Source organism: Castor canadensis, chromosome 2, assembly GCF_047511655.1.
Source record: "Castor canadensis chromosome 2, mCasCan1.hap1v2, whole genome shotgun sequence".
In the NCBI taxonomy this organism is placed as follows: Eukaryota; Metazoa; Chordata; class Mammalia; order Rodentia; family Castoridae; genus Castor; species Castor canadensis.
This window is the reverse complement of record NC_133387.1, coordinates 84,600,646-84,624,713: the sequence shown is the minus strand read 5'-3', so window position 1 is coordinate 84,624,713 and position 24,068 is coordinate 84,600,646. Positions and strand designations below refer to the sequence as shown.

The 24,068-nt window shown below is 38.8% G+C and overlaps 1 protein-coding gene and 1 long non-coding RNA gene across 5 annotated transcripts in view; one reads left to right on the top strand and one right to left on the bottom strand.

The window, feature by feature from the left end:
* The window catches only part of LOC141420703 (uncharacterized), a 126,245-nt gene that overhangs the window by 82,842 nt on the left and 19,335 nt on the right, over window positions 1–24,068 (bottom strand). The gene's annotated exons all lie outside the window — the stretch shown is intronic.
* Spmip4 (sperm microtubule inner protein 4) overlaps window positions 2,571–24,068 on the top strand; it is a 42,664-nt gene continuing 21,166 nt past the window's right edge. For 2 of the 3 annotated variants that reach the window (XM_074065167.1, XM_020181134.2), the window contains exons 1-7: window positions 2,571–2,952; window positions 3,610–3,766; window positions 9,580–9,756; window positions 13,821–13,892; window positions 16,046–16,075; window positions 18,754–18,935; window positions 21,531–21,619. In XM_074065167.1, coding sequence (XP_073921268.1) covers window positions 3,633–3,766; window positions 9,580–9,756; window positions 13,821–13,892; window positions 16,046–16,075; window positions 18,754–18,935; window positions 21,531–21,619 — 684 coding nt within the window. In that variant the 5' untranslated portion in view covers window positions 2,571–2,952; window positions 3,610–3,632. The remainder of the gene's footprint in view (window positions 2,953–3,609; window positions 3,767–9,579; window positions 9,757–13,820; window positions 13,893–16,045; window positions 16,076–18,753; window positions 18,936–21,530; window positions 21,620–24,068) is intronic. The other variant, XM_074065168.1, reaches the window with a different exon arrangement.

Below are 24,068 nucleotides of genomic sequence, written 5' to 3'. Positions count from 1 at the left end.
TCCAGGAGTGGTAGAACACATCTGTGGTCTCAGCTGTGTGGGAGGCATTGGTAAGAGCATCATGTTCTAAGACTGGCCCAAAGCAAAAAAGGAGAGATCTTATCCAAAAAAATAACAATCAAAAAAGGACTGGGACATGGCTCAAGTTGTAGAACATCTTCCTAGCAAGCAGGAGGTCCTGAGCTCAAACTCCTGTACTGGGAGAAGAAGGAAAATGTTCTAAGACAGCTACTTAAGGCAAAACAAAAAAATTTCAATATTAAAATGTCATTTAACTTATATGTAATTTAATTGTAAAAGCAAGAATATACACATATATTTAATTGCCAACCTAGTAAGTAGAAACACTGGCATCAATGAGACTTTAAGTTTCACAATTTGTTCAAATGTATATTTTTAAATCACTGAAAGAGACTTCCCAATAAATTTTCTAGGCAAGAAATCATGGCCAAATTTTTTTTTAATTTAAAAAAGTATTCTAATTTGCCAAGAAGTATTGAGTCCCTCAAGATTTTATTTCATTTTCAAAGACCACTTTGTTAAAGGTCTATACCAGATTTAAAAGCAAGGTTGTAGACTACAATCCAAGCTTTACATCATCATATACTTCCTGCATCTTCTTTCAGTGAAGATGAAAGGTTAATCATGATTAGGAATTTTTGACAACCCAGACATATTATTCAATGAAGAAATACATACTTTTATTCCCAAATTTCATCTTCCATGTTTGAAGAATTGCTAGAGAAATAAGTGAAAAAAGAGAGAAACGCAGAAGGTGAGCTGAGGCTGCTGATGCCACTTTTGTCACAAGTGCTAGGTGTCGGAGACAAGGCTCCCTTTGTGAGCCATTCTGTCTTGACCTTGCCCTGGAACATTTTGCAGTTGTTTGTCCCAACTTCTCCACCTCCAGCACAAGATGGCGCCGTCCCTGCTTCTCTTCCGGGAGTTTACCTTGCCGCCGGCGCGAACGGGCACCCTATCAGAAGTCCTATAGCAGAACCAGCCAACCAGCCTGCACCTCGTCGTACCCCTCACTCCCTCAGCACATAAATACCCCTGTGTGAACAATAAAGTTTTGCAGCTTGATCAGAACTCCTGTCTTGCTGTCTCCTTCTTGTCTCTTGTCCCTTCATTCTTCCCCTTCTAGGTTCGCTACCCACGCTGATGTGTCCTGCAGGACGGGACAGCTAGGAATAAAGTGTGTTGGTCAAACACAGTCACATGATAGGAAAAGGGGAGCTACCAGGAAGGTGACAGGGGAAGACCCAATCCTGACATCTCTGAGAACCTTTCAAGAGAAGCACTTCCAAAGAGATCAACTGCTTAACAAAAATCTGACAGTGTTGCTTGCCTGTAAATTTTATTTTGATAATTCCAATGGTAAAAAATAATCACATTTTACAGCCTTTGACATCCATTTGAACGAAAATATTTTTAAAACAACGTGAAGGTTAACCCCACATCTCCTAGTCATTCAACCTAGGGTGGCCACCACATCCCTGCTATCACCACCATTCACACACGGAGACGGCTAACGACGCAGCTCCATCGAGTTCCTCCCAGGAAGACTCAAGCAAAGAGGAGATAGGACTCAGGTTTAGCACAGAGTAAAGATGGCCTCTGCAGAGTACTGAAAGGCTGGGGGCATGAAATGAGCTAGGAATTTAATGGGAGAACCTGAACACCAGCGCAGCAACAAAAGGTTAGGATGGGCATCAATCAGAAAGTGGAAAAAAAAAAAAAATAGGTAAATGTGTCAACAGCAAAAGCCAGTTTCAATTTATTCACCACTACCTCCAGCAGGATCTACTTCTGCAGGCGGTAATCACACGCAGATGCGGGTGGACAGGACACATAGTGCACAATTGTCACTTTGCCTTTGTTCCCCCAGGTCAGCTAACACTCATAAGCAGAGCACAGAGTGGATATTCAGCAGGTGATTAATTGTAAAATAGGCAGAGAATGGCAAAGCCACCCCTCCCTTCTCCGAGGTGGCCACTCGGTTCTGGCCTCGCACTATCAAGAAGTAGCCTTCCCACATCCTGTTTCTTCTGGGTGGGGCCGTTCTCAGCCATCACAAACTCTGCACCCTGGAGGTGCTGAAACGTCGTTTGCATTGGTTTCTTTGGGAACTGGAGAGGGGACTTGGGTAATCGAGGTGGGGCTAGGCCTTTGGGGACAGGACCCATAAAGGACTTCATCCTCTGGCCAACCTGTCGGTTTGCCGCTTCCTAGTCATCAAGGAAGGAAGAACAGAGGCTCTGATGGGGGCTATCACAGGGTTTGCGCTTGCGGAATCCCGCTGGCCCCACCCTGGAGCTCACCAGGGCCCCCCTGCCTCCTTCCCCGGAGCTGCGCTCTTCCAGGGTCCAGATCTGGGAAAAAACGCCCCAGCCTGGAGATAACCTTAGACCAGGCAGTTCTCCAAGGAGAAAACGATTTCGCCCCGGTCGCCACCAGAGGGCGCCGTGGAGCAGCGCCGGGGGGTCGGCGGGGGGCGGGGGGAGCAGGACAAGGCAAAAGGCGGGGCCGGGGCCTGGAGCCGGGAGGGGCTGGGGCGGAAAAGCTCATTTCACCTCCTTTCAGCTCACTTCCGGTCCCTCTTCCACTTCTCGCCAGTTCCCGGGTTTCACCCCGGAGCTCCTGAGCTGGCTTTCTGGGCGACTCCTAAGTGCGACCCGCCGATGCTGGCCCGCCACGCGGCCGCCCCCCCGTGCCCGTTAAGGATGCATTACCTAGGGCCACGGTCACCGTCACCGTCACAGGCACCCTCAACCCCACCCGCGCGGCCTGCCCGCCGTCCCTTTCTCTCCCTCTCCCGCACCTGCTAGGAAGCTCCGGGGGGCCGCAGGTGCGGGCCACGGCGAAATTCCACGCCCCGCGGAGGCCCGCCGGCTCTAGGGAGAGGAAGGGGAGGCGCGGCGGGGTGGCGCTCCCGGGCTGAGGTCCCAGGTGCGTGGGAACCCCGGCCCTGCTCGGCGGGGCGCTGATGCCCTGCAGGCCACCCAGCCCTCGGCCTCCCTGACGTCCACGTCCGAGGGAAGAGCGCCATTCAGCCGCAGTCGGGAAGCCAGAATCCCCTTTGGGGTCCCGCTGATGCTGCACCCCTGAGTCTCCACCTGTCTGCGGAGATTCGTGTCCAGAATCCGCGAAGCCTTTTAGGGCAGCCCTTGATTCTGTGATGAGGCTCCTGATTTTTAGAAAGAACACGGGGAGGCGTGGGGGGGCGTGAGAAGGGGATAAAATTCGGCTGTTCCTGGAGTAGTTATACTCTAGTAGGTAAATTTTAAGCAAGAATTGGGTTTCAGACAACGTCTGCGAAGTAGTGGACTTACATGGACCCACAGAACAGCCAAGTAGTTAAATGTTCAGACTTAGAAACGTCTTCCACTTTGTGGAGTTCTTTCAGTGAAATTCATGTCCACAGACCTCAGCTGAGTTGGTATTTATTACTGACTTGGCAGCAGAGGGTCCCAAGGCCTGTGGTTTCAGTGCAGCGATGGGTTGTAGCAGTACAAAAGATGTTTCCTGCCTGGCCTGACTCCGGGTCAATATGCTATTGACTAGGACTGTTTCCCAAACCAAATCTGCCTTCTTTTTCTTTTCCAGGTTGTGCCGTTTAGACAAGAAGCATGGAGGTCATTCATGGCAGGCCCTACTGTTGCAGGGAGCTTGAAGGATCTGACATACTGTCAGACACCTTTTACTCTAATGAACTGCACACTCCACTAGAAACAGCTACTCGTCCAACTGCCTCAGAGAACAGGTAAAACAAAAACTAGGAAAAGTCCATTTAAAAAAAGGTTTTACTCTTATTAGTGTATTTTTTTAAATTTATTATTGTATTTCTCCTCCTGGGGATCTTCTATCTTCTGTTCATCACATAGGGAAAGCAAAACTGTCTACATGTTAGGAACTCTGTAAGAAGTTGTATACTGTAAAAAGGCAGACATCAAATTCTTCCACTACATTCTAAAACTGGAGAGCATTTGGAAACTAATCTATTTTAGTCAGAGACTTTTTATTTTACAAAGAGTATTGTGGTGGTTTCCTATCATCTCCTAACACAATCTGCTTAGAAATACTCCCAAAATCTGTTACTCATAGTTGCTATCTAATTTTTTGCTTTACTCAATTTCCTGTGTAACAGATAGACACAGGTGGTTCACACCTATTATCCTAGCTAGTTGGAAGGCTGAGAAAAATAGCAAGCCCCATCTCCAAAATAACCAAAGCAAGTTCAAACCCCAGTACAACAAAAAATAAATTAAAATAACCAGAGCAAAAAGGGCTGGAGTCATGGCTGAAGGATAGAGTGCTTGCTTAGCAAGTGTGAAGCCATGAGTTCAAACCTCAGTCCCGCCAAAAAAAGAAAAAAAAATCCTGTAACATTAATTACTCATTATGATTAAAATTGTGTCTAATATATACAGTGATTACTGTGCCAAATGCTATATAGTAATTCTTTTAATCTTCATGACAACCATCTAAGATAAGAACTATTACCCCTATTTTACATATGAAGTATCAGGTACAGACACATAATTTGCTAGATCTTAATGTCAACTTTTTCTGTATTTTATTTACTTGAATCATATTGCGGGAAAATCCAAAAATGCTTAGTGAAAAAAAATAGCCTATTTAATTGTGTTCTTGTTTTATGTTTTTCAATTTTCAAATTAACTCTAGTATATTGCTTTGTATTTAACAGTGGCTGGGATAGCTACCCAAATCACCACAGATTCCTATCCCCTTTTTCCACTCAGCTGGCCTTTTACATTTAACAAGATCTCTAGCTCATTAGGCATACAGTTAAAGAAGTACCTTTAGAATTGCTTAGGATTTTATCATAGGTTCCCATTTTGCTCTGGATTCACTTCTTTCCCTTCCAACTTACAAATTCATTGATTTATTGTTACTGCTAGTGCTCTGTCCACTAAACAGTGAGTGCTAGCCTTTTCCTGAGCTTTCCCTTAAACATGCCTTCCAGTAATTACTGGCTAAATTCAGTCCCTTGGATTGGGGATTTGACTTGTCTCAAAATTCTATATAGGGGCTTCAAAATCAGATTTTGAAGTCATCTGTAAAGGAACACATCTTTCTCCAAAATAATTTTCTGTGGCTATAGATTGCAGTATCAGTAATTTGATTATTACCCTCTATTATGGAGATGTGTTTTATTTAAGCTTTAAAATTATTTCATCCTAAAACCTCATTTTTTATTTTAATTGGTTTTCTATATAATGCTATAAACATGAAAGGTAAGGGATGGAGGTGGAAGGAACATGAGACCCTAAAATGAAAGAGAAATACAACCTATTTGTGCTTTTTTTTTTTATTTTATTCATATGTGCATACAATGTTTGGGTCATTTCTCCCCCCTTCCCTCCGCCCCCTCTCTTACCTCCCCCTACCCCCTTCCTTTCCCCCCACCCCCTCGCTGGCCGGCAGAAACTATTTTGCCCTTATTTCTAATTTTGTTGTAGAGAGAGTATAAGCAATAATAGGAAGGAACAAGGGTTTTTGCTGGTTGAGATAAGGATAGCTATACAGGGCATTGATTCACACTAATTTCCTGTGCGTGGGTGTTACCTTCTAGGTTAATTCTTCTTGATCTCACCTTTTCTCTAGTTCCTGTTCCCCTTTTCCTATTGGCCTCAGTTGCTTTAAGGTATCTGCTTTAGTTTCTCTGCGTTAAGGGCAACAAATGCTAGCTAGTTTTTTAGGTGTCTTACCTATCCTCACCCCTCCCTTGTGTGCTCTCGCTTTTATCATGTGCTCATAGTCCAATCCCCTTGTTGTGTTTGCCCTTGATCTAATGTCCACATATGAGGGAGAACATACGATTTTTGGTCTTTTGGGCCAGGCTAACCTCACTCAGAATGATGTTCTCCAATTCCATCCATTTACCAGCGAATGATAACATTTTGTTCTTCTTCATGGCTACATAAAATTCCATTGTGTATAGATATCACATTTTCTTAATCCATTCATCAGTAGTGGGGCATCTTGGCTGTTTCCATAACTTGGCTATTGTGAATAGTGCTGCAATAAACATAGGTGTGCAGGTGCCTCTGGAGTAACCTGTGTCACAGTCTTTTGGGTATATCCCCAAGAGTGGTATTGCTGGATCATATGGCAGATCAATGTTTAGCTTTTTAAGTAGCCTCCAAATTTTTTTCCAGAGTGGTTGTACTAGTTTACATTCCCACCAGCAGTGTAAGAGGGTTCCTTTTTCCCCACATTCTCGCCAACACCTGTTGTTGGTGGTGTTGCTAATGATGGCTATTCTAACAGGGGTGAGGTGGAATCTTAGTGTGGTTTTAATTTGCATTTCCTTTATTGCTAGAGATGGTGAGCATTTTTTCATGTGTTTTTTGGCCATTTGAATTTCTTCTTTTGAGAAAGTTCTGTTTAGTTCACTTGCCCATTTCTTTATTGGTTCATTAGTTTTGGGAGAATTTAGTTTTTTAAGTTCCCTATATATTCTGGTTATCAGTCCTTTATCTGATGTGTAGCTGGCAAATATTTTCTCCCACTCTGTGGGTGTTCTCTTCAGGTTAGAGACCATTTCTCTTGTTGAGCAGAAGCTTTTCAGTTTTATGAAGTCCCATTTATCTATGCTGTCTCTTAGTTGCTGTGCTGCTGGGGTTCCATTGAGAAAGTTCTTGCCTATACCTATTAATTCCAGGGTATTTCCTACTCTTTCCTGTACCAACTTAGAGTTTGGGATCTGATACTAAGATCCTTGATCCATTCTGCCTTTTATTTTAAATAGCTTTTTGCAACTTACCAGCTTTAAGTGAGTATCAGCTTAAATGATTGATTAACATTTTCTACTGGCTCATTTTCTGAGACGATGTAATATTCAGGGGTCAAATGTTGAGAAATTGACTCATTTATGATTTAAATATAACTTTACAAACTTAAATATTAAACTTAGTTTGTCATTAATCATACGTTTAAATATTTTTCACTTGTCATGTCGTTACACACTGTCTGTTGATCAAAGTCAGAGCTGGTGGTAGCTCTGAAAACAGAATGCCATTTTACAACACCCCGTATCAGTAGTTGCCAATATTCTCTTTGACTAGCTGGTTCAGGGGTTAATAAACTTCCTCTATAAACAGCCAGACAAACATTTTACGTTTACTATGTCTGTCACAGTTACTCAACTCTGCTGTTAGAAGGTAAAAGCAGCCAAAGACTATACACATTACATAAATGAATGGTCATGGCTGCATTTGAATCAAATACTAGTTACCAAAACAGGTGGTTGGTTGGATTTGGCTCCCAGATCACAGTTTGCCAGCCCTTGATCTAGTGACTTCATGTGGTGATACATGCTATTTATAACACAGTCTTGAGTGTGACTTCTCCATTCTATTCAGCAGTTGTAGGGGATTACATTAAGCCATGTACTATACTGGCACAAAGAAAAAAGTAGCCCCACAGTTCATGTCTCTCTCTAAACTGCTCTTCAGCATTTCTGATTGGCTCTCTATTGCCCACGTGGCATAGTCCAAAGAGCTTATGAGGCCCCATAGGATATTGTCTTTGTTTTCCTCTCATGCTTCACCACTCACCATGGCTCTTCTCTGCTGTGCCCCAAATTCCTGAATTCCACATAAGCTCTACTAATATAGTCCAAAATACAACCCTATTTTCATAGCCCTTAAGATCTCAGTAAGTTCTGCTCAAGTCTTTACAACTCCAAGCCTTGTGAAATCTCCCAAAATTCATCCAAATTTCCCAGGATGAGGCTAGGTACAGCACTTTAAAGTCTCATGGTCCCTTTGTGTTTGGGTTTTTGATTCCACCTACTTCTATTCAGATATAAAACTCAATTCTTTAGTTTTCCCAAAGTGATTCCTCAGTATCCTCTAAAAACTTTGTCCACACAGAAAATTTGTGAGCCTGGTGTACTTCACTGAACTGTTGGGGAGCAAATAGCTCCTTTATACCATAGAACCATTCCATTATAATACTGTCTATTTTTTTTAAATCAAAAGATGATCTGTAACCAAGACCATTAGATGAGGAAGAAGTCATTTCAATGAATGTTTCTGGGACGGCAATAGCTACATACAAAAGAATAAGTTGGACCCTTCTCTCACGTCCTATATGAAAATTAACTCATCATGAATCAAAGACCCAAATGTAAAAGCTAAAACTATAAAACTCTTAGAAGAAAACATAGGGTAAAACTTCATGATTTGGGGTGGGTAATGTATTCATAGTTGTGACATACAAACAACAACAAAAAACTGAACTTCATCAATACTAAAAAGTTTTGTGTTTCAAGGACACTATCAAATAAGTGAAAGGAAAATGTTCAGAATAGATGAAAATATTTACATATCATATCTAATAAGAGACTTGTATCTAGGGTATATAAAGAACTCTTTATATATCTAAAATATAAAACTAAAAAATAAAATGACCCAGTTTAAAAATGCACAGGACCCAAATATCTCCAAAGAAGATTTACAAATGGCCAATAGTAATATAAAAAAGCACCCAATATCATTAGTCATTAGGAAAATGCAAGTCAAAGCCACATTGAGACATCGCTCCACATCCATTAGAATGGTTATTTTAATTTTTGGACTGAGGGTCGCACCCAGCACATGCTACTTGCTAAGAGGCCTTCTACCATTTGAGCCACTCCCCTAGCCCTTTTGTTTTTATTTTGTTTTTGAGATAGGGTCTTGCCAATTTTGCCTGGGCTGGCCATGAACTCTCAATCCCCCTGCCTCAACCTCCCAAGGAGCTGGGATTATAGATGTGTGCCACCATGCCCAGCTCTTTTTTTTCTTTTTAAACAGAAAATAAGTGTTGGTGAGAATATGGAGAAATTATAACCCTCATACAATGCTGTTGGGAATGTAAAATGGAGCAGCTGCTGTAGAAAACAGTTTGGCAGTTCTTCAGCAAATTAAACAAAGAATTACCATATGACCTAGGTATTACAGTTCATCCATATAACCATCAACTGATGAATGACTAAACAAAATGTGATGTGTGCACTGGTAGAAAACTATGTAACCATTAAAAGGAATGGAGTACTGATAAATGCTCATGGACGGATCTTGAGGCCATTATGTTCAGTGAACGAAGCCTATTACAAAAGACCATGTACTATTTGATTCAATATATGTGAAATGTCCAGAACAGACAAATCTCCAGAGAAGGTAGGTTAGTGGAGATGAGGAGTGATAGCTAAAGGACACAGGGTTTGTTTTTGAGATGATGTAAAACTGATTGTGGTGATAGTTGTGCATATTTGTGAGTAAAAGCCATTGAATTACATACTTCAAATTGGGCATATTTATTATATCTTGAGCTACTCTTAAAAGTAAATACACTATAACTGTTGAAAAAAAAAAAAAGATAACCTGTAGGCATTCAGAAATTTCACCTCATACCTTCATCAGTCCTATGGTGCCTAAGTAACCAGAATCTATCATAATCTCCCTGACAGAGAATTCTGTGTTTTGAACAAGTGATCTAAAAATACCTATGAAACAATAGGAATTTTAGTTCTGCTGAACAGTTTCATGTCTCTCTTCTACACAGGTTTCAGGAATTAAGGGAGTTATTCCCAGAATGCCGGCTTCCATGGGGCGCCGAGAGGGAATACGGTGGGATCATCCCAGTTGCACTCCCCGAGGAACACAGGCCCAAATGTGAACCTCCTCCTGTCCTGGGCAAAGGACATCAGCATTATGGATTTGGTGGAGACATGTGGTCAAGGTAGCTAAGCTTTCTGCTTGTTCACATTTACCTAAATGTTTTACTATCCCTTTCCTTTATTGCTGCCATGAGTCCTTTGTTAAATCTGCTTCCAAACTTATTTATTTCTGTTACTATTTATGAAAAGACACATGAAAAACTAATAGGATTTCTAATTGTGAAGTCTGTAAATACTGGGGTTTTTTTGTTGTTGTTGCTTACATGTTTTGGGATTTTAGGAGTTTTTGGGGGGGAGGAATTGCTGGCCTCTGAGATTTTAAAGTATTGTAAGCAGAAAAAAAAAATTTTGGGCATTACTGGAGTTTGAACTAGGGCTTTGCACTTGCTAGGCAGACGCTCAACCACCTGAGCCACGCCCCCAGCCCTGTGATCAGAAGTTTTGATTAACTTAATTCTCTCACTTATCTAAAATTAAATGAGAATATGAGAGAGAGACAGACAGGCAGACTGACTGACATAGAATGGAAGGGGACTATTACATTAAAAATGTTTTTGTTTCAGCAAAAAGTTAGCCTAAATTGTACAGATGTTCTTGGTTTTTGGAACTTTTGATTTATGATTTATTTACCAATTTTTATTTTAGTCAGAGTCTATCTGGCATTACTTTTAAATATTAAAACATTTCAATAATAATTTATAAATCTTTGTCACTCTTTAAGTAATTCTGTTTCAACACAAGTTAAAACTAAAGAGAGGTGGGAAGAGAGGGAGGGGATGGGGTAGGTTAGGGAGGGGGCGGGGGGAAGGGGGGAGAAATGACCCAAACATTGTATGCACATATGAATAAAAGAAAAAAAAAAACTAAAGAGAAAAAAATCGGAGCATTAAATTAAATGTCACATTAAATATTTACTAATGATGAATTTATTTAGAGCAGAATTCATCAGGCTAGGTACAGTGGTTTATGACTATAATCCTAGCTACTCAGGAGGCAGAGATGAAGAAAATTGAGGTTCTAGGACAGCCTGCACAAAAGTTCATGAGACCCCCAGCTCAGCCAATGGCATCAATAGGAAGATCACGGTCCAGGACGGCCTGAGAAAAAGCAAGGACCTGTCTCAAAAATAACTAAAGCAAAAGGGCTGGGGATATGTTTCAAGTGGTAGAGCGCCTGCCTACCAAGTGCAAGTCCTGAGTTCAACTCCCAGTACTGCCAAAAAACAAGTAACAGAATCCATCAAACTGGAACACAGAGCGCATTTTCTCCTGCTTTATCTAACAATCCTAGTTGCCTAGTTTACTACCAAATTAGTTAATTTTTGTTGTTGTTATTGTTCTAAACCTTGTAAAAAATAAGTTAGGAAAGACAAGCCAAATAAAACCCACCCCCACACATTCCCACACTTTCTCTGGAAATGTTCGGGCTCAATGGGAACTGTATTACTGGTGGGATTATATCTAATCCCACCTCTGCATTCCAAATGCACGCTGAGGCAAGGCGAGTCGTCAAAATCCTGCAATATCCAATTTGAAGAGAAGATTAAAAGAGTCAGTAATTCATTCTATTAGCAAGGGCTGATAGTACGATTGGTGGAGTGGCTCAAGTGGTAGAGTGCCTGTCTAGCAAGTGCAAGGCCCTGAGTTCAAACCCCAGTATTGCCAAAAAAAAAAAAAGGTGTGTGTGGGGGGGTCTGATAGTAAATTATTGTTGTAGAATACAGCAGTCATCTGAATGGATTCAGTGCTCACTATCAGCCCTTTTCTTTTTTTCCTCTCAAAGAGATAGTCATGGCATTGGTATTGAAAGGTATGTGAGAAGTACAGTACAGTACCTTCACTTTGCTAGATTCCCACATTTGGAACATCCCACTTGCCCAGGTAGCATCCAGAAATCCACTCCCAGCCTCCCTAGCAGCTAGAGTGTAACTGCATTTTCTAAATTCTGCCAGTCGCTCACATCTGCACTAGACTCTTACTTGCAAGTGAGTAGCTAGATTGGTAGGTGAGACTCACAGTACAGACTCACTATAAGAATACAGGGTGGGTATTCAAAAGATAGTGGGCAGCTACAGTGACACTTGAGCACTACAACATATAAAAACATTACAGAAGAGGCCTAGTCTCCTTGGACCACCACCTCCCAATCCCACTTCCCTTTTGAGAGGGAACCACTATTACCACACCTCTTGTTATCTTGTTTACACAATTATACATGTGCCTGTTGAAAATATATGGTATTATTTTGTTAATGTGTGGAATCACTTGATACATAGTGCTAAGGAACTTGGTTTTTTCTCTTTACAGTCTAGAGATAGTCCTGTGATACTCAACACATACTTTATTATTTTTAATTTCTTAGAATAGTCCACAATACAGGTACATCATAAACTATTTCACTACTCACATACGGTTCCATTTATTTATTTGTTTGCTTGTTTATTTTACATTAACTGTACTATAATGAACTTCCTTGTATAGTGCCTCTTAAGCTCTTGCACAAATATTTCTCTAGAGCAAATCCTGAGTGGAAGCTCTAGGTTGTAATATATGAATATTTTTAATTCAGTAGGTACAGCCCAAATGATTTGTATTTTTATGACTGTATCTAAAAGTGCCCATTTCTTCATGTTCTTAGGCATTTGTGTTATATTTTCAAACTATATAATTTTTGTCTATCTAATGAGTATCATGGTTCTGAGAATGCATTTCTCTGGTTACTAGTTGAATACTTTCTCTTATATTTTGCGTATGGGGCCATTTGCATTTCCTTTTCTATTTTTACTCTTTGCCCATTTTATAGTTTTATTCATAGATTTTTTTGTATTTATAGATTCTTGATGGTTCTTTCTGTTTGGGATATCAATCCTTTATGTGTTACCTGTATTTCTTCCAACTTTTATTTTATTTGAGCTTTTTATGGTGTCCTTTGTCTTATCAAATTTTCTTTTGGCTTTTGACTTTTAAAAGAAAAATCTTACTTAAAAGACCTTCCCCACCAGAAAAGAAAAAAAACCATATTCCTATACAATTTATTTTAATATTTGTACAGATTTGTCCCCAATTCTTTACAACTCTTTAGATTTTTACCTTTTTTGGGGGGTACTGGGGTTTGCACTCAGCCTTGCCCTTGCTAGACACATGCTAAACCACTTGAGCCAGGCCTACAGCCCTTCTTTAGATTTTTAATCTGTGTGAAATTATCATTTTGAACTGTGAGGTAAAGATATAGTATTTTCCAAATAGATAGTGAATTTTTCCTATACAGCTTATTAAAAAATACAGACTTTTCAACAAATTTAAAATGACACCTTTTCATATACTGAATGTCTATATTTGTGGCTATATTAATCTATTTGTCTTTTACTGACTCCCCACCATTCTGTGGTAATTTTAAAAGATGCTCAATTTAATCTTTTTTTTTTTTTCAGTGCAGATCTTTTCTGAGTAGTTTTTTTTTTTTTTTCATTTTTCTTTTATTATTCATATGTGCATACAAGGCTTGGTTCATTTCTCCCCCCTGCCCCCGCCCCCTCCCTTACCACCCACTCCACCCCCTCCCGCTCCCCCGCCTCAACACCCAGCAGAAACTATTTTGCCCTTATCTCTAATTTTGTTGTAGAGAGAGTATAAGCAATAATAGGAAGGAACAAGGGGTTTTGCTAGTTCAGATAAGGATAGCTATACAGGGCATTGACTCACATTGATTTCCTGTGCGTGGGTGTTACCTTCTAGGTTAATTCTTTTTGATCTAACCTTTTCTCTAGTACCTGTTCCCCTTTTCCTATTGGCCTCAGTTGCTTTAAGGTATCTGCTTTAGTTTCTCTGCGTTAAGGGCAACAAATGCTAGCTAGTTTTTTAGGTGTCTTACCTATCCTCACCCCTCCCTTGTGTGCTCCCGCTTTTATCATGTGCTCATAGTCCAATCCCCTTGTTGTGTTTGCCCTTGATCTAATGTCCACATATGAGGGAGAACATACGATTTTTGGTTTTTTGAGCCAGGCTAACCTCACTCAGAATGATGTTCTCCAATTCCATCCATTTACCAGCGAATGATAACATTTCGTTCTTCTTCGTGGCTGCATAAAATTCCATTGTGTTCAATTTAATCTTTTCTGTCTTTTCAGAAAGCTTCCTATTGAACAATTCTATTATTTGACACAGAACAAAAAAAGTGATGTCTATGAAAATGATTCTTTGTAAGTCTGGGTTCCCCCCTCCCTTTTATCAAATCAAATACTATATTAAGTGGAAATGAGTTATATAAGAAAAATTTGAAAAACCCAAATGGGAACTTGTAGAGAAACAAATTCTTCTGTCTTACTTAAGACCATTAATACTAGAAACGAAGAATAAACACAAAGAAGCAAATTAACCAATTGTTTGTAACATTTAAGCAAGTCAACAAAATATAAGGCATAATGTTCAGAGGCATTCCTGTACCTCATTGTGACACATCTGCCTACCTTCCACCTGCTCAATCTAATAAGAATCTGCTGCACTTCCTAAACAATTCATAGAAAATGCCACAGTGACCATCAACAAACTTTAATGGGAATTTTATGAGAGGAGGTTTGTTATGATAATCTATAAATAACTCAATAAAATTTCTCTCTAGATCTTTTTTTTGGGGGGAGGGGATAAGTAGTATGTGTTAATTTACCTTTACTTAAAGGTATTTTCCAGATTGTTAAAATTTTTTACTCTGAAATCGTTTTCCATAAAACACTGAAGTACCGATGAAAAATATCACTTCTTTACCTTTATTAAGATTTGTTTTCTTTGTAGGCTAAGTTAATGCAGGCTGGGTGCTAGTGGCTAGCACCTGTAATCCTAGCTACATGGGAGGCTATGATCAGGAGGATCTCGGGGTCCAGACTAGCCCAGGCAAATAGTTCACAAGACCCACCCCCCTCCAAAATAATCAGAGCAAAATGGACTGGAGGTGTGGCTCAAGTGATAGAGTGCCTGCTTTGCAAGCACAAAACCCTGAGTTCAAACCCCAGCCACACCAAAAATACATAATTTTATAAATAAATTTTTTAAAGTTGATGCAGTGTAGGATTTAGCCACTAGAGGGAGCCAAAACAAGTTTGTGTTTGCCTGGGCTTTATCCTTTTGGGTTAGTGAACTTTGCAAAGTAGATGTAGAGCATGGCAGGATTAATGAAGTGATTTGAGTCAAGGAAGTAGGGCCTTTGAACATTTGTCACTTTCACTTTATCTTTCTAAATTTCAAAGATGTCTTTTTATTTTTTAAAAAATTTCTTTTTTTCATTTTGTGTCAAATCAATTTTAGCCATGTTTATCAATGTCATAGCAAAATTTGTCCTGTAAGAACAGTTTTTGGTGCCATATTAGTGTTTTGTATATGGTATAATTCCTTGGATATTCATCAACTCCCCTGTCCCTCCAACCTAACCACGTAGCCAGATAACAGAAAAAAATTTTTGTTATATACCCACAAATTTAGAGTCCAAATAAAAATATAAACTTTTATGGTTCATGCAAATTGTGCATTTATAATACATTGTAGAATAATAAGATTATATGATTTACATACTACTTTATAGTGACTATCCTCTAGTTCAGATTTATTAAGTTCAGATTTACTTTTTTTTTTTTACTATGGAACTGATAGCATTCTGATTATTATGCAAGTCTGAGCTCTTTGAGAGTCTTCTTTGCATAAGCTGAAACTAAGTGCTGAAGTCAAATGTAAGTGGATAACTGTCCCTCTCTACTGAAGTTTTTTCCCCAGGGCTATAGTATTTTTTCTTTGTATGCAGGATTCAGAGTAATTAGCAAATACACAAGCTGGGAATGAGCTAGTTCAGAAAAGGCAAGCCTGCAGGAACTTGGTCAGTTTTAGTTTGGTTCTGTCTGTTTACTGGGCAACATTTACTATCATGAGGGATCAGCAATCCTGGGCAAAGGGACAGAGCACACCCGGTATTTATATATCCTGTCCAGCCAGGCCACACAGGTCACTTTAGGTCACATAATGGCATTACATGCAAATGCTGGGCTCCCTCAGGGCTCTTTGGCTACTGCCTGATTATGAGAGTGAAGGTCAGTAAGAAAATAAAAAATACAAAAGGGGTGGTGACAGGGACTTGAGTCAGAATAAATGGAATGGAAAAAGTTGATCAAAACACAACTAAAGTATGAAAATATCTTATTTCTCGGCCTTGTCAATATTCACAGTTCAAGAAAGTTAAAAAAAATTATATTAATGACAGTATAGTTTGAAGATGAGGTATACCTTTGTTCTTAAGCAGATTTCTAATAGGAATACAAACCTTTAAAAGCCTTTAACTTAAATTAAGATTTGTTTCCTGTTTTTATTTTAGGCTGCCCAAATCACCTAATTCAACAGTAGAGTAAGTATATAACTCGTATTTTCCTCCCCATTAAAGAAAAAAAAAATGGCATTCCTTATGACATAGATGGACGTGAGGATAAGTGAGGCTTTTCATGAACGCTCTATTTTAACAAGTGAAAGGAGATGCTGGTGCAAGTCTAAGGCAACATTATTTTGATTTCTTTCTAGTTATATCGACTTCCAATCTTTTTTAATAAAATGTTTGTTTTAGTGTACTTTAGGTTACAGGATTATTGGGAAGTCTGGACAGAGCTTTCTGATCTGCCCCACACCCAGCTCCCCCTGCTATTCACATTTTACATTAATGTAGCACATTGGTCGCAGTTGATGAACAACGACTGATGCATGACAATGAACTGGTGTCCACGTTTTACTCAGATTTCCCCAGCTTTTACTTCCTGTCCTTTTTCTTTCCAGGATCCCAATTACATTTAGTTGGCATGTCTCCGTGGCTATGACAGTTTCTTAGGCTTTCAGTGTTTTAGTGACCTTGACAGTTTTGATGATTTTAGGTTAAATATTTTGTAGAATGCCCTTTTTTAATGCTTAGACCAAGGTAATATATTTTAGGATGGAAGCTCGCAGAGGTGAAGAGCCATTTTCATGACACTATATCAAGGGTACATTCTCCCAACATGATTTAGCACTGTTGGTGTTGATCTTGATTGCTTAACTTAGGGAGTGTTTGTTCCTTCCTGTACTCTTTTTGCCCCTCCTTTCCACACTGTACTCTTTAAGAAGAAAGTCACTGTGCACAGAAGACATCTGGAATTATGTTCTACCTCCCAAGAGTAGAATATCTACTTAAATTATTTGGCATTCTTCGGTATGGGAGATTTATCATTCTATTCCATTTGTTTATTGGATCACTTATTTTCGGTATGAACTCATAGGTATTTATTTTGGGGTTTTTTTTGTATTTAGGAAGTAATCCAGTCCACTTTATTTTGTTATTTAAATTGGCTATAAGATGCTCTCTGAATTTGTTTCTGTGGATATTGACATTTCACCCATGACTGCTGGATTTGAGAGGGTTCTTGCTTTTCTTTTAGCATTTCCTTACTTTCTATATTTATAGAAACTGTAACATACTTCTGGATCATCTTGTAAATCTCCTACCCCACTCCTACAGTTAGCCATAACTCCAAGAAACCTTGGTTTATGTTATTGGAAGCTAATGTAAGAAACCAGATCTAAGTATTAGGTGCTCTTGGGGCTGAAGTCCCCTGTCAGTCTTCACTGAAAATGTTAAACTGACATATTTGTGTTTCAGTTAAAGCAAAGAGCTCCTAAAAAGACTTTCAAAATCAAGGCCTAAGTTTTGGAGCTTTGTTTTTTTTAAAACAACTGTGTGAAAAACTCTTTTGGACTTTTCAAATTGTCTTCATGAGGAGTATGAAAAGAAAATTCCTTTTTCTGCAGGACATTTCTTAGGTACATCTTTCTGTTACAGTCTGATAAGGTTCAAAGTGGGAGACTGGAAGTCCAAAATCAGGGTGTCAGCAGGTTAATTCCTTCTAGGGGCTGTAAGAGAAAATCTATTTTGTATCTCACTCCTGACTTCTGGTGGTTTTCTGGCAATCTTTGGCATCCCACAGCTTAGAGATGTTCACGTGGTGTTTTCGGTGCATACTCCCCTTTGTCCAAGTTTTCGTTTTTATAAGGACACCATCTTACTGAGTGAAGGGCCTACTTTAGTACTTCTCTTAACTAATTATGTGACTCTATTTCCAAATTAGGTTACAATATACAGCCTTGAGATTAGGACTTCAACACATGGATTTTTGAGAGAGACACAATTCAACCCATAACACTGGTCTTGTTTTTTCTTCTTAGTTTTCTAATTATAAATAATATTTCTCTATTCTGTGAATCTCCTAATCTTGATTTTCTTCTAGTTTACATAGTTCCCACATGTTTGTTTGGTTTTTTTCTCCCTTAACCTCTTCCAGTTCTCCAAATGATAAGAAAATTAAAATTATACCCCTCTGGCTTTTAAATTTTTTTTTCTTCTGTGGTCTAGCTATTTTTGGCTTATTTATTTCAAAACAGTCTTGTGTACATAAGCAGGCAGTATATGTTGTTGATCAGTTGCTCAAAGAAACAGGATGGGTTGAAAGTTCCATACAAGATAGTTTCATTACTGAGTTAAATGCCCAAAACAATTCCATAAAACAAAGCATCACTGTTTTTCTTTTTTTTTTTTTTTGGTGGTACTGGGGTGTGAACTCAGGGCTCATACTTGCTAGGCAGGTACTCTACTGCTTGAGCCTCTCTCCCAGCCCTTACCTATATCCTCGTAAAGCAAGAAGCAGGGATTTAAAAACCTAGAAATTTTTCCTGGACTTTCTAAAAAACTATAAAATACCTATATCAGCTACTTTATATTATCCAGTTATGAAAGTTTTTCACTGATAAAGAATTAGTAATGACTTAAAAATAAATTTAGTTTTGATTAAAAGTAGCAAAGTTAAGAGAAGCTCATATATTTTATGGTAGATATTTCACAGAATACTAATTCCATGAGTATGAAAACTTTGGGTCACTGTGATATCCCCAAGAATTAGAACAGTATCAGCCACAACAAAAGGTCCCAATAAATATTCAATGATTAATGTTTTTCATTGTACTTCTTTCTTTTCTGTGTTTTTGTTTTATTTGCTCAATAAATCTTAGAGAAATCTGCTTACCATATCCAATTGAACACCCGTACCATACACACACGTGTCGCTGTGCCCTGTTCCCAACCTTCACATCGCCTAAGGACCTCTACACAGGCACTAAAGCCTGCACCCAACAGCCTTTTCCTCCCACAGTGCCAACCAAAGCCTACGACACAATGGTTTTGAAGACAAGAGGTAAAATGTGACTTGAAATCAAGTCCACTTATTGGAGTTTATTCAGTAATAAAATTTAAAAAGCAAAGAGTGCAAAGGACTCAAAACACTGATGTGGGGGCTGGACGCTGGATGTGTGGCTCAAGTGATAAGAGCACCTGCCTAGAAAGCATGAGGCCTGAGTTCAAACTCCAGTCCCACCAAAAAAAAAAAAAAAATCTCATCCTAAGGCAGTGAGCACAAGGGGTCATGATTGGTCCAGTCATCAAAGTCTGAACATGGGCAGCAGTAGTGGTTAAATTAAAAGCTCACTACTGAAATAAGACTCACAAAATAACAGGAACAGCCAGGGCCAGTGGCTCACACCTTGTAACCCTAGCTACTCAGGAGGCAAAGATCAGGAGGATTGCAGTTCGAAGCCAGCCCTGGGCAAACAGTTCACAAGACTCTATCTCAAAATAGCTACCACAACAGGGCTGGGGGAGAGGCTCAAGTGATAGAATGCCTGCCTAGCAAGTATAAGGCCTGAGTTCAAACCCCAGTATCACCAAAATAAAAAAAGTAATAGAAATAGTTTATTCAGGATCTCTTGACACACACTGGACTATCTTCATCAGAGGTGTTTCACTAGAGAGGGCAGTAGCATTGAGTCTCACGCATGCTAGACGCTTCAGTCTTTGCTGAGGAGACCTGCACATCAGTGAAAACAGGAGTGACCTCTGGAGAAAGATTTCATACAGAGAAAGGGTAACTGAAGGTGACAGTAAAGGCACATGGTAGTCAAAGGTAAATATTTTCTCAATGAATTTAAGCTGGCAGACTCAAGAATTGTCTTGTAAGCAGTTCCTTTATATGCATTTGGATCAAAATGCAAGGACAGAATACTGCCATCAGAAGTATAGGCCTCCGCACCCTGTTAGCAGACAGTTTGGAGAGAGTGTGTGGCAGAGGGCTTAAAAGCAGGGACTCTGGAGTCAGGGTGCATGTGTAGAATTCTGGCTCTTCACTTGCACATGAAAATTACTGTCATGGGTAATTTTCTTCTCTGCCTCTGCTTCTCAGTCTGTAAAATGGGAATATTAGTACTTCCTAGAAAACAGAAGTAAATGTTAGCTGTTACTATCTTTATTACTCTGCTATCATATACTGACTCCAGTGTGTATGCACCATGTTGAACTTTTCCATTACCTCGGGCCTGACAGCACTGATAAAAAGCAGTGTAAGCTGTGTCAAATACGGTGACTATTTGGTGTCAAGTGCTGTGCCTAGTAATAGTAGGGGGAGCAAACTGAGGGTATACTATGCAAAAAACCTCCAAGATGTGATATCTAAACAACTGAGATTTTTATGTTCTTGTTGGGGAAATTATCCAAGTAAATTCCTTATTTTCAACCCTGAATTAGATAATTTCTTTAATTATACTTAGTGCATAGCTTGCAGTAAATCACAGAAACGTGTTAAATTCATAAAGCACCTATCAGTGTAAGTTGTAGACAAAGGAGTGAAGAGGCAAGTTGCTCTTGTCAGCAACTACTTCTCACTGACCAGTGACTCTTAGGGAATTTTAAAAAGTGAGTACGCTTTAGCAATCTTTATAAAAAAGATCTTTCCAGGAACTAGTCTGCATTAGGTTTCTACTCTTCCACTTCTTTTAACTTTTTTTATTACAAATGTAGCATGTAGGTTAAGAGTGTAGCCTCTAGAACCAGAGTGCCTGAGTTTGAATTCTACCTACTAGCTGTGTGTAGCTGTGTGACCTTGAACAAATTGCTTATCTCTGCCTCAGTTTCTTCATTCACTCAAATGGGAACTGTACCTTTCTCATAGTTATGATTTGAAAGTACATGTAATGGTGTATACAACACTCAGGACAATCACTGGCACACAGTAAATGTTCAGTAAATGCCACCCTTTGTTGTTATATATGAAAATGGGTGTTCAAAGCATTCTTTAACTTGAAACTAGACCAGAGTAAGCCATGCCATACTTGGTAAAGCTTATCAAATTATGTACAAAAAGTCATATTGTTTAAATGCTCGCTTGTTCAGTACCTTTTTGGCAAATAGGTACTAACTTCATCTTTGAAAATTCTTGATATTTAGGCAGAGAAGAGCCAAAACAGATAGTAAAAAAATGTGTTGCTGAGCCTCCAGAGAGCAGAAAGAAGGTCCAGAAAGATTTACTATGTATCTACGGATCTCTCTCCTTAAGCACTAGTGTTCCCTGTTACTCTGAGAACACTAGCATTAGAAACTCACTTTCATTCTCTGCAGCCTACATGCTGCTCACTTAAGGGCTCAAAGGACTCAGAAGCAGGCTGCATCTTAAAAGCTGTGGGCTGAGAGTGCAGCTCAAGTAATAGAGCACCTGCCTAGCAAGTGTGAGGCCCTGAGTTCAAAGGCCAATTTTGAAAGAAAAAAAAAAGCAGTGACTAGGGGCTCTGTGTAGGGCTCAGTGGTAGAATTTGCTTAAATTTGCCATCATGGTACTGATAGAATATACACCAACATTTGACTCTACTTAAATTATTTTGTTTCTTTTTATTGTATCCATAAAATCCACTAGCTAAAAGTTCTTATTTATTCAGGATAACAGTGCTTTTCCTGATATTTTCAGGTAACCCTTACAGATATGAACTGCTTGACTTTCCCATGGATTCAAAGAAGAAGGCATTGACTTGGCCAGGTCAAGGTGTTTATTATGATGTAAGTATATTTCAAAATGTGTGTTTCAGATAAAGTAAAATATTTTTTTACCCAGTAAGTTTATTAAAAATGGATTGTTTTATTTTCTATCTAGGTGAATAATTTGAGATTTTTGACTGTGATTCACACTTTTCAACTGTTAGCTGATTTCATTTATTTTGGGAGAGAACATTTCCACAGCTACAGAACAAAAAAAGCCTCCTCCCAGAAAGGTGGTGAGGAAGGACTGTGTTTTACACAGTTTGTGTTCTGCTAACCCTGTTCTTATAATTCATAATATATCAAGTGATTCCAAATATGCAGAGTGAGAAATCTTTTAGAATTATTTGTAAGCTATTATCATTCCAATTATTATTAGTAATTTGCATCAAGTCTAAAATAAAACAGTAGTCACCATTTGTTAACAAGTTGCTATACACTAACCACTTTAGATATGTCACTTAACCCTTATAATAATCTCAATTCCATTTTATAAATTTAACGGTAGATTTTTCAATCTCTTTAATGAATGTCATTGGAATTTTGATGGGAGTTGCATTAAACATGTAGATTACTTTTGGGAGTATAGATATTTTTACTATGTTGATTCTACCAATCCATGAGCATGGGAGATCTCTCTACTTTCTGTAGTCTTCCTTAATCTCTTCAGAAGTTTATAGTTTTCCTTGTAGAGGTCATTCACATCTTTTGTTAGGTTTACACCTAGGTATTTGATTTTTTTTTTGAGGCTATTGTAAATGGAATTGTTTTCATACATTCTTTTTCAGTTTGTTAATTATTAGTGTATAGAAATGCTAATGATTTTTCTATGTTGATTTTATATCCTGCTACCTTGCTGTAGCTATTGATGGTGTCTAGGAGCTTCTGAGTAGAGTTTTTTGGGTCTTTAAGGTATAGGATCATGTCATCTGCAAATAGGGATATTTTGACAGTTTCTTTACCTATTTGTATTCCTTTTATTCCTTCTTCTTGCCTAATTGCTCTGGCTAGGAATTCCAGTACTATGTTGAATAGGAGTGGAGATAGTGGGCATCCTTGTCTAGTTCCTGATTTTAGAGGGAATGGTTTCAGTTTTTCTCCATTAAGTATAATGCTGGCTGTAGGTTTGTCATATATAGCTTTTATAATGTTGAGGTACTTTCCTTCTGTTCCTAGTTTTCTTAGAGCTTTTATCATGAAATGGTGTTGGATCTTATCAAAGGCTTTTTCTGCATCTATTGAGATGATCAAGTGGTTTTTGTCTTTGCTTCTGTTAATGGGGTTTATTATGTTTATTGATTTTCGTATGTTGAACCACTCCTGCATCCCTGGGATGAAGCCTACTTGGTCGTGGTGAATAATCTTTTTGATGTGTTGTTGAATTTGGTTTGCCATTATTTTGTTGAGGATTTTTGCATCAGTGTTCATTAAGGAGATTGGCCTATAGTTCTCCTTTTTGGAGGTGTCTTTGCCTGGTTTTGGGATAAGTGTAATACTGGCTTCATAAAATGTGCGTGGCAGTTTTCCTTCCCTTTCTATTTCGTGGAACAGTTTAAGGAGGGTTGGTATTAATTCTTCTTTAAAGGTCTGATAGAATTCAGCAGAGAATCCATCAGGTCCTGGACTTTTCTTTTTGGGGAGACTCTTGATTGCTGCTTCAATTTCGTTTTGTTATAGATCTATTCAGGTGATTAATTTCCTCTTGGTTCAGTTTTGGATGATCATATGTATCTAGAAATCTGTCCATTTCTTTAAGATTTTCAATTTATTTGAATATGGGTTCTCAAAGTAGTCTCTGATGATTTCCTGGACTTCCATGGTGTTTGTTGTTATCTCCCTTTTTGCATTCCTGATTCTACTAATTTGGGTTTTTTCTCTCCTCATTTTAGTCACGTTTGCCAGGGATCTGTTGATCTTGTTTATTTTTTCAAAGAACCAACTTTTTGTTTCATTAATTCTTTGTATGGTTTTTTTGGTTTCTGTTTCGTTGATTTCAGCTCTTATTTTTATTATTTCTTTCCTTCTATTTGTTTTGGGATTTGCTTGTTCTTGTTTTTCTAGGAGTTTGAGATGTATCATTAGGTCATTGATTTGGGATCTTTCAGTCTTTTTAATATATGCACTTGTGGCTATAAACTTTCCTCTCAGGACTGCCTTTGCTGTGTCCCATAGGTTCCGGTAGGTTGTGTTTTCATTTTCATTGACTTCCAGGAACCTTTTAATTTCCTCTTTTATTTCATCAATGATCCATTGTTCATTAAGTAATGAGTTATTTAATTTCCAGCTGTTTGCATGTTTTTTGTCTTTACTTTTGTTGTTGAGTTCTAGTTTTACTGCATTGTGATCAGATAGTATGCATGGTATAATTTCTATTTTCTTATATTTGCTGAGGCTTGCTTTGTGCCCTAGGATATGATCTATTTTGGAGAAGGTTCCATGGGCTGCTGAGAAGAATGTATATTGTGTAGAA